The sequence below is a fragment of the Pygocentrus nattereri genome, chromosome 23, assembly GCF_015220715.1.
Source record: "Pygocentrus nattereri isolate fPygNat1 chromosome 23, fPygNat1.pri, whole genome shotgun sequence".
Classification (NCBI taxonomy): domain Eukaryota; kingdom Metazoa; phylum Chordata; class Actinopteri; order Characiformes; family Serrasalmidae; genus Pygocentrus; species Pygocentrus nattereri.
Window position 1 is genome coordinate 12,388,255 of NC_051233.1, and position 11,238 is coordinate 12,399,492.

At 37.6% G+C, this 11,238-nt stretch overlaps 1 protein-coding gene across 1 annotated transcript; it reads left to right on the plus strand.

The window, feature by feature from the left end:
• The first annotated feature begins 3,348 nt into the window (after positions 1-3,348).
• si:ch211-117m20.4 (sushi, von Willebrand factor type A, EGF and pentraxin domain-containing protein 1) lies at positions 3,349-10,852 on the plus strand. Its single transcript, XM_017701748.2, has 5 exons — positions 3,349-4,357; positions 5,566-5,727; positions 7,104-7,271; positions 8,539-8,745; positions 9,975-10,852. Exons 1-5 carry the CDS (start codon positions 4,234-4,236, stop codon positions 9,986-9,988), a joined length of 675 nt encoding a protein of 224 aa, XP_017557237.1. The 5' UTR covers positions 3,349-4,233; the 3' UTR covers positions 9,989-10,852.
• Positions 10,853-11,238: the final 386 nt, after the last annotated feature.

The window sequence follows — 11,238 nt, forward strand, 5'->3', positions numbered from 1 at the left end:
TAGCACATACAACCCCAATTCCAATGAAGTTGGGACATTGTGTAAAACATAAATGAAAACAGAATACGATAATTTGCCAATCCTTTTCAACCTATATTCAATTGAATACACTACAAAGACGAGATATTTAATGTTCAAACGAATAAACTTAGTTGTTTTTTGCAAATATTCACTCATTTTGAATTTGATGCCTGCAACACGTTCCAAAGAAGTTGGGACAAAAGACTGGGAAAGTTGAGGAATGCACAAAAAACACCTGTTTGGAACATTCCACAGGTGAACTGGTTAATTGGAAACAGGTGAGTGTCATGATTGGGTATAAAGGGAGCATCCCTGAAAGGCTCAGTTGTTCACAAGCAAGGATGAGGCAACGTTCACCACTTTGTAAACAACTGTGTGAGCAAATTGTCCAACAGTTTAAGAACAACGTTTCTCAACGTGCAATTGCAAGGAATTTAGGAATTTCATCATTCTGTCCATAATATCATCAAAAGATTCAGAGATTCTGGAGAAATCTCTGCAAGTAAGTGGCAAGGCAGAAAACCAACATTGAGTGCCCGTGACCTTCGATCCCTCTGGTGGCACTGCATTAAAAACCGACATCATTCTGTAATAGATATTACCACATGGGCTCAGGAACACTTCAGAAAACCATTGTCAGTGAACACAGTTGGATCACAGTTCACAGGATCGAAGGTCACAGGCATTCAATGTTAATATTTTGCACTTCATAATGCGCCACACATTTTCAATGGGAGACAGGTCTGGACTGCAGGCAGGCCAGTGTAGTACCCGCACCCTTTTACTACGAAGCCACACTGTTGTATCACGTGCAGAATGTGGCTTGGCATTGTGTTGCTAAAATAAGCAGGGACATCCCTGAAAAAGACGTTGGATGGCAGCATATTTTGCTCCAAAACCTGTATGTACCTCTCAGCATTAATGGTGCCTTCACAGATGTGCAAGTTACCCATGCCATGGGCACTAACACACCCCCACACCATCAGAGATGCTGGCTTTTGAACTTTGCGCTGATAACAATCTGGACGGTCCTTTTCCTCTTTGGCCCTGAGGTTTTGGAGCTCGGGCCCAGAGGAGCCAGCGGCGTTTCTGAGTGTTGTTGCTATATGACCTGTCTCCCATTGAAAATGTGTGGTGCATTATGAAGTGCAAAATATGACAACGGAGACCCCGGACTGTTGAGCAAATTGTACATAAAGCAAGAATGGGAAAGAATTCCACCTACAAAGCTTCAACAATTAGTGTCCTCAGTTCCCAAATACTTATTGAGTGTTAAAAGGAAAGGTGATGTAACTCAGTGGTAAACATGCCCCTGTCCCAACTTCTTTGGAACGTGTTGAAGGCATCAAATTCAAAATGAGTGAATATTTAGAAAAAACAACAGTTTATCTGTTTGAACATTAAATATCTTGTCTTTGTAGTGTATTCAATTGAATATAGTTTGAAAAGGATTTGCAAATCATTGTATTCTGTTTTTATTTATGTTTTACACAACGTCCCAACTTCATTGAAAATGGGGTTGTAGTAAAATAGAAAATGGACATGCATAACTGCTTTAAAAACATTTAAACTGCAGGCAGTTTGGTCATAATTTAAAGAAGACAGAGCAGGACTACGTCAAATTCTGAGCTTGTTGCTTTTTGGTCAGCAGCTGTGATGGCAGAACCACTAACAAACTGGAAATATCCGGAAATGAACAAAATAGTTTAGCAAACAAGATGGACAGAGAAATGCTTCACAAATTGGCTTGAGTTGGGTGAAGAATATAATTTCACATTACTTAAAGAAGTTTTCACAACACAGTACACATCATAATATTTTGACACAAAGGCACGATGCACCAGCAATGCCACATTAAATGCCAGCAATGCCACATAAAAATGGCTGTCTATGAACAGTGATTTTTTAATTTAACATGATAAATAAATGATTAAATAAGAAAATATTTCATGTATTGCACTAAATCAAATTAAACAAGACTGTACATGAACATACAGTTGGTCAGTGTCTTTTGGTACAGATGAGGTTTGTTCGACTAAAACCAGTGAAAGTTACGTCAAATGTATTGTTTATTAAGGCCCTATTAAACAAACTAGCACAAGTAAGTGGTAACAACAGTTACCTTTGAATTCTTAGCCATTTAAAATTAAATAAGCAAAAATACTTTGTTTTTAAAAATATATATATTTTCAAACAAGGTATTTTAACAGAATAGATATATATTTTTTAATTTAAAACATGCTTTTATAATCTAATGAGCATGTTTATACTGTAAAAAAAATGGAATGTATTTAAAATGTGTCCACTTAAGAAAAAATGCCGTTCATAAGGTATAAATGAATTAACTAAACATAAAATTCTATTAAAATAAATATGATACAGACTATTTTTAATGAACGTTTTGTGCTTGGGCTGTCATTGGTGCAGAGCGCTCAAGCACAGTCTTTGAAGTTGAGGTCTGGGTTTTTTTTTTTTTTTGTTTGTTTGTTTGTTTGTCTTCACAAATGAATCTACAGAAAATTTCAATCTAACCAAATTAATCTTTTCACTTTTGACCAGCGGATTCCGAACAGATGAGAGACATCGGTTTTGAACCTTAAACAGGGTTAAAAACTTGTCCTTCTTTTTCACTAATTTTTATTATGATAACAGTAGAAATAGTATCATTTTGAAGCACTAAACCTGATGTTATGACAGTATTACAGCTGTATCTGTAACATAAAGGCTAACTCTACTTCTTGGTGTAGAAGAACAGTATAATACTTGAGGTTGAGTGTAATGGTCTACTCCCGCAGTCTACTCTTGCAGCACACACCACAATATCCCAAAGTATGAATTAATAGCCAGAACTATCATTTAATAATTGGCACATATAAATAACATCTAACAGCAAAATAGCAAAAAGTAATAAACTCGTTCTAAATCGAAGCAACCAATCACATGATTTGCTTGTAGGCTACAGAAACAGTGAAGCCTTCAGACAGACAGGCACAGCTATGGAAAGTGCTCTTAATAAAGATGAGTGAGTCCAAAATGAATGGGATGGAGCATTTGAGTAAAAGTTTGTATGATAGTTTCATAGGTTATAATCATAGTTTATGAATGGGATAGTGTAGTGGCTAATTGGGATGAATGGTTGGGATAGTGTATTGGGTAACACCTCTGCCTTCTACACTGTAGACTGGGGTTTAATACTTACACTATACCAATAAGAGTCCTTGGGCAAGACTCCTAACACTACCTTTGCCTACCTGTGTAAAAATGGTCAAATTGTAAGTCGCTCTGGATAAGAGTGTCAGACAAACGCCCTAAATGTAAATAGTTTATAAATGCTTAAACATTTTTAATGTAAAAGAATAAAATCATTTACTAAACGCTGAACAGCATAAAACATTTGACCACTGCTGTTACATTTTTTAGTGCTTTTAAACTTGAGTTATGTAAGTTTAAAATAAGGCTGCAAAAGATACCTTCAAAAAACAGTCAGTAGATTTTTATACAGACTTTGACTTCGGACATGACTGGGTGCCTTACTGCCCCAGGATACTGTATGAATAGGCAGCATTAGTTACATTTCATGCACAGCCATAAAAGAGAAAAGCTGAAGATGATGTTAGGCTGAGCATGAAAGTCTGTGAATAATTTGAAGCTTGATTGAAAGTGAGAAAATAGATTGTCATGAAGGGTCATGCGGCAGATAATCCGCTATGTCCTTTAGCCGTCCTGGTTGTGAGAGACGCTGTTTATTAGTCATGGCTGCTTAGAGGTTAACTGAGGTTATAGTAAATGGAGTTTATGTGGTTTATTTCACAGTTGTGGCAATGCCTGGATTTGAATAGCATATACAAATATAATACTGTCCAGCGTCCACCTCCAACATGGTATCTGATCTTTGTAGTGTACAGTTCGATAAAGATTAGTCCCCTCACACAGCTTAGCATAAGCTAAGCCTCTCGCTCTTGCTCAGCGGGTTGCAGGGAAGAGCTGGTTGCAACCATTAGCGTATACCACCATAAGCTGTTTGTGGCTTGTCCACTGTATGGTTTTCTGGTCAATGTACTGACATATTTAGGTGGTGATTGGAAGGTTGGTTAAGTAGATTTCAGAGAATGGACTAAAGAAGGAGCTAAAAAAGAAAGATTACGGTGAGAGGAACGTGCTGAAGGGAAGGTGGAGGTTTCTGTATTGTGCTGATTCATCCCTTTTCTGAAGATGAGGTTTAGAACACTACTTTGGCTGTTTCTGGGGTTCTCATATGGGATGACCACTCAGGTACCTGAAATAACACCAACAGCCGTGACTGAAATAGCAACAACAGAAGAAGACCAAGGAAGTGGTAAGCCAAATTATTATTTTGATGATCATTATAACTTATTACAGCACTTATCCAACCTTTTTTTTTTTTTTTGCATCTAGAACCCCCAAAACTGCTTACTGACGACTAAATCTTTTTGTTGTACACCTTAAATGCAATTTTTTTTGATTAGTTGAAAAGATAATAAAATATAGGCTGTTTGGAACTTCTTGCTGATGCATCTTAGCAGCTGCTAACAAAGACCTTGGAGTCTACACTGGGAGGCAGAAAATGTCAGATAGCTATTGTCAATATAGTCAATAAATAGCAATATTTATTGCAGAAACCTCACTATTTGCTGTGTTAGTAGCTATTGTATACAATTACCACTGCTAGCATAATCTGTTAGAAAGTTGTAAGTGGCATTCATTACACTTTTCTAATATATATATCAAATTTTTGTTTTTCAATTTTGTATTGCAATTTTATTGTAGTTTTTAGTAACTCTAGCAGAGACAAAACCCTAGGGGAAACTCCAGTTGATCAGCTCTTCTAGAGCTTGTTGTTAATGGTTGCTAATATATTTTAATGAATTCAGCTGGATTTTCCACACCAGTAGACACCAGTAGTTCCAATGTCCAGGGTTCCAGTTTTCCATTTAAAAACAGTTTTACTGGTATAAGTGAGCTGGTCCAAACTGAAACCAATAGAATTTTCCTACCACTGTTCTACTAAACTCCACTAGGGCTGTGCATGAATATTATTGGAGAAGCCTGTTAACGTTTAGCTTTGGCTATCTGCCAAAAATGTTCACTCTAATGAGGGCAGAATGTATTCCAGTTACAACAAATATAGTGTAGAAAACAGATAAAAGAGAGCCTATTAACAGCACCCGAAAGTCTCACATTATCTTTAAAAGGTTCTTGGGAAATAATAACCGGAGCTGATAAAATGGACAGTAATCAAATATACTTACGTGTGACTGGAAAATAATTAAGCGGTAAGACACCAGAGGGAGTTGCTACTCTTATTAGGTGTCATTATATCACTATATCACATACAGCAAATATATGTACATTGAGGACTAGTCCCTTTTGAATAGAGAAATGGGAGAGAGTGAAATAACACTGTTATTTAAAAAAATATGCCTATATATTGTATGTTCATGCTAGAGCCAGTTAGCTTTTAATGATGATGCCCGTTGCTCAGTTGTCTGAGTTTCTTTTATGGAGATTAATTATTTGGGTTAGGTCTGCTGGAGGTGGAGCAGGAGGAGGAGCTGGCAGACACGTACTGGTCTGGGACGGCGCCACTGTGTTTCGGAGGCTGCAGGGGGCGTCACAGGGAGCTGAAGAAGGACAGCTGTGGGGACTCAAACTGCTGCTGGGTAGGCTACAAGTCCCTCTGCAGGGGTATGTATTACCGTTATTCATATGCATTAGACCAGAATGGACTGGTCCACGTGAAGGTTCACTGATTGTTTTGAAAAGCAAATAAATTAGCTATAAAAATTGCTATACACACTACGACTGCTGGTTCCTGTCACCACCACTATATCAAAATCAGAGTCTTTAAGTTTCTCTACAACGAGCTATTGCCAATTAAGTCATTGTTTTTAGATAAAAAGGCAAAATGCTGTCAGAAACAGAGAGGGAGAAAAACAAAACATGATGGTGTTTGGAATGGGCTTACAAGTAAATAAGCTATTCTACATTGTTTCTGCTTAAGCTTTTCAGCAAAATTCTGAAAAGTGTAAAGTTAACCTTGTAAACTTGTGCTCACACAGCTATTTCTACTGGAAGTCAAATTTTCATTTACAAAAAGTAGGTGAGTAAACACCTGTGTTGGCTCTTCTCTCTAATAACAGCAGGGTGCGCATCCTCTATTTGCTCAGGTGCCTATTTTGAGCTGGCTGATGTTATACAAGCCCTCATCCACTTGGCCTCATCATTTGCCTCTTTGGAAAATCCCTGACTGCAAGGATTGTTCCATTACTTTATTAACTCAACCCCCCAGAGAGACGAGGGTTTGAGTAAACGCAGGTGGCCCAGAAATCATTGCGACCTGAAGCATTTATTTTTTCAAAAATAGTGAAAATAATGGCAGATTAAGCTGTTTATAGGCTAAAACAGTAAATTACTTTACAAAGCATTTCAAAACCATAACATTTGATTTGACAGAGTTTGTTATACCGCTGATACAACCTCATCACTTAGCTAGCTGGCTAGTTAGCACCCTAAAGGCTGCATGACTACTAACAACAATACACCATGCTTCTACAGAAAGTTCACAGTTATGTACATTCAAATTCAAACTTATGAAAATAAGGGATGAATACTAAAGTTTGCATGGCTAGCCGATTAGCTCACCAAGGCTAACATGCCGAAGTAACAAGTGTCTTATGTTTGATTAATCCACTCCTTACTGTGCCATCCTCTCCTTCTTTCAGTGGTCACTTGTGTAACATAGGTGGGATGCACATCCGAGTGGTAAGACCAAATGGTCAAGGGCGTATTAAAAGTATTGAAACAGGGCCTAAGTACTTACTTGCTAACATACAAATACATACACTACAAGTACATGTAGCCCAGCTGTATGTAGACACTGTACAGACTCTCATTTCCTAAATGATAATGTGTTATAATATTTGTAACCACAGCATTAGCAATCTAGTTTCTTATCATTTCAAAAGAAATGTGCTGAATGTGTGTGCTGTTAATACGACTGACACTCAACTCATGCGGTGTTCTTTTTCTCATTATGTATTTGTCCTTCACCCTGTTGTTAGTTAACTGTGGCCCTCCTGATGTGGATTTTAATGGGATGGTGTATGGTAATGACTGGTGGGTGGGCTCCGTGGTGCGATACGAGTGCAGGCCAGGCTTTGTCTTAGTGGGGGACCCAGCACGGGCCTGCCAATCCAATGGGAAATGGACCCCGAAGCCATCCTGCCTCAGTGAGTTCTGCACCCTTTAGACCTTCACTTGCAGACACCCTGACAGTTCAAATATGCCAGGTTTTCTCATATGTACTAAAATGCCTCAACTGTACAGAGATGTTATTACTATTGAGCTATTGGTTTGCCTGCATCAGCCATCTAACAAAGTAATTCTCAAATTTCACAATCTCAGCAAGTGTGACACAGTCGGTCAAGAACCTGAAGCTGGAAATGGCAATCATCTACAATAAATGGACAATGATCCAAAGTGTTTGGAAGTGCCCTCGTAGTCCACTGACATGAGCATCATTGAAAATCTGAGGGTAGATGTTACATACTGTATGTTTTGAATGTAAGACAGCTCAAAAAGATGGGTGCATAAGCCCAAATGGTCACAGAACAATTATGCAATATCATTTAACAGCTTCTGTTTGTGCCTAAAACACAGATACAAAAAATCCAAATATTGAATAACCCATCTAAAACCACTTTTAATGGACGGTTTATAATATTGAGACATTGTGTATATTGTGTATAAGAAATTTTCTATAAAATGAATATGGACCATTTCACCAAATTAGTTCAAACACTGGCCCCACAGTAAAAATATGGGGGATAGTTAAATATTTAGACCTTTGATATTTACAAGGATTATGCTCTGATCTATTTAAAACTAAGACATTAATTGGGGTAGATATAAGTTACATATACACAAAATCATCATTTATAAGGTACTTTCTATTAAGAGGTCACTGTCCCAAACACTAAACCCTAAATTTGTGAGAAGGATTTTTTTTTTGCATTTTTTTTTTTTTTACAATTTGAAAGATTTTGATTTATCATGAGTTTCATTTTTTTATTAAAAATGTAAAAATACTGTCTCATATTTTTGTCTCGCTAACAAAAAAAACCAAAAAGAAACAAAAAGAGTTTTAGTTCATAGGTGGAGCCTTATTTTAGCTGCACCCCTGCATTTTAGGGCAGGAAGAGAGGCTGCATCCCTGTCCTTCATGGCCACACAGTGATAAGTTAGATCGCATTTGAAGTAAACACGTCCCAAAGTCTGAAAATCAGTGTGTAGTCAGTGAAAATGTGTTTGCAACTCTGACTGAACCAACTAATTTATTAGAATGATCCATATTGAAGATATATGCACATATACCTAGTTCATATTGTATACAATTGTATATACAAGTTAATAAAATTATAGAGACTATTATTATAATAATTCCAAATTGCAAAATTTTCCAAAAGTTTGTATCCCATATCTCTCTCTCTCTGTCAGGAGTGTGTCAGCGGGGTCTGGTTGAGGTCGGTCAGAAGGAAATTGATGGTGCATGCACCTCCACCTGCCCATCAATTAGCTATACAGGCTTCGGCTCCCTGAGCCATGGCTGCAGCCTCATCAACAACTGCAGGACCAAAGATGCTGGCTGGCAACGCTGGTTTTCACGCTGTGCCTCTTGCGAGTGTGACTGCTTTATCCCCTGTGGTGAGACTCTACATGACTTATTTAAAGCGTTGAGTGGATGACACCAAAAAACAGTTAATCAGCCAAGGCATGTGTTTAATATTTTCTTCATTAGTTTTACCCAAGAGCTACAAGGCTATTGTAGATGAGAAGTAGTTTATAGCCTTCAAATTAGTATCATGCAAACTGCATGCTAATCACCACTTGCCTAAAAATGAGTTTTTATGTAACCTCAAATAGACATTATGTAAGTGATTTCTGAGTCTGTACGATATACTGGTATCTATAAAAATGGACCGAAGTACATCACACAGCTAAAAACATTAGTAGTACACATGTTAAAATCTGAATACTGTTCATATACTGTTAGCTCTAGTTCCAAACTAAGGAAGCAAATTTTGGACACCAAACAAGTCTTGGCTGATTGGCCACATTTGGGTTCTGACAACATTTTTTCACCTTAAAGCTTCAGTGGTCAGGACCACCGCAGAGCAGGAATTATTTGGGTGGTGGATCATTCTCAGCACTGCAGTGACACTGATATGGTAGTGCTGGAGTTTTAAACACTGTGTCCACTCACTGTCCACTCTGTTAGACAAACCTACCTTTTTCGTCCACCTTGTAGATAGATATAAAGATGATAGCTCATCCTGACCTTTATAGAACAAGGTGAACAAAGTATCAGAGAAACAGATGGACTACAGTCTGTAATTGTAGAACTACAAAGTGCACCTATATGATAAGCGGAGCTGATAAAATGGACAGTAAGCATAGATACAAAGAGATGTACTTATTGAAGTGGCCAGCTGGTGTTCACAGAATGTACAAAGTATGTCCTGTAATGAATTTGGCAGGGTCCACTATGGCCGATGTATTCTACCAAAAAGCCACCCAAGATCAAGAGTGACATAGGTTGTCCCACCCACACAGCTTTAACAAAACTGTGTCCCTCTACAAGTCAGAGAAAGCTAAGAACCAAACAAAAGCTCAAGCCAGAGCAAATGACTGTCTTCCTGACACTCATCTTTTCATTCATGTGTTTGTAGGACATTTTATCACATTTTTATCTTGAAACATGTTTCATGTAACAATCAATTTTAGTTATCATAGTAATACATTTAATATTTCATTCCCTGGAACGTTAATTCACATAAACACTAATTTTCTACAAACATGTCTGAGGATGCCTTCAAGAGGTCTGTCTGATCAAATGAAAACATCTAATTGAAATGCTTTGTTTTCTGTTTCAGCGTCAGCAGGGTAGAGGATTTTGCTCCTTCTCCTCCACTTTTACATGGACAAGCCACACAAAATACTGAAATGCAACTCTTTTCAGGATTAATTTGTATGGATGATCAAAAGTTCAGGGATATTTGGATGGTCACCAGTCAAGAAGGTTATTTACACAAGAAACTTCATTTCAAGATGCTTTGTTCTTCTTACAGACACCACAAAAGAGACGTCTGTTTAGAAGAGACAGTCCAGACTGGAGTTATTTACTTAAACATGAAGGATGTTTAATTCAACTGTGACTGTACATGGGAACACAGAACTTCTGGTTTGTCACTGACCAAAACCAGTTACTTTCAGCCTGTATTTCAGGCCGGTGTTAGGAGAAGGCCCCTCCTCTGCATTCACGTTTCAGCAGGGATTAAAGTTATTGACCTTCACATTCAGCTCTAGTCTGAGCTCAGCATGGAACTAAACACCTAATCTTGTTACCCACCCAACACAGGCATCTCAGTGTTGTAAACTGTTGTGTACTGTGTGTTACTTCAGTTTTTCATTATATAGTGAGCTGCTATTTTATTAGAAACATCTACCATGTGTCTGTACGCAGCTGCCATTCAGGTCCACTTTGTAGATTTACAGTTAGTACATGTAGTTTATGAGAAACTGACCACTGATGAAGGGCACACATTCTGCATCAACAAATGAGCTATGGTCACTAAATCTACAGCAAGGTGTACTTACAAGGTAAATGTTTTTGTAATAAAAAGGCCAGTGACTTGATTTATCCCATGAAACACTACATCAGGTGGTGAAGATTGCTCTTTATTTAGTCTTTTGGACATCATTATGTCTGTTCTAGAGAAACAGCAGAAATAAACAAACAGTTAGCAGTGTTTGAGGGGAAGTGTATTGATTTGAACATCTCATATGATTTAGCCATTAGTGAGAGTCTTTGGACCAAGTGGTGTACTTCAGGATGATATGCTCATCTGTTTTGGGTTGATAGCAGCCAACACCTGCAAAAGAGACACCAGTTCACATAATAATAGCAACCATTATAACTGACCAGCAGTTAGTAGACAGCATCAACAAATAATGTAATTTTTGAGTATTCCATTATTCTGGAAGGGTAGAATATTTAGGTGTCTACTTCACTTGTAAACCTACAAAATTAGATGTTATTTTCTTAATAATGCTAATCCAGGTAGATGCAATTCCAATTCCTACATTTTATAAATGTTTGTGTATTGATGTTGGTATTAGTGTTGGCAGATACACTAT

Coding starts and splice junctions, on each gene's coding strand:
- si:ch211-117m20.4 (XM_017701748.2), top strand. CDS start 4,234: ATGAGGTTTAGAACACTACTTTGGCTGTTTCTGGGGTTCTCATATGGG. Junction 4,358..5,565: donor AGAAGAAGACCAAGGAAGTG/GTAAGCCAAATT, acceptor TATTTGGGTTAG/GTCTGCTGGAGGTGGAGCAG. Junction 5,728..7,103: donor CTACAAGTCCCTCTGCAGGG/GTATGTATTACC, acceptor CCCTGTTGTTAG/TTAACTGTGGCCCTCCTGAT.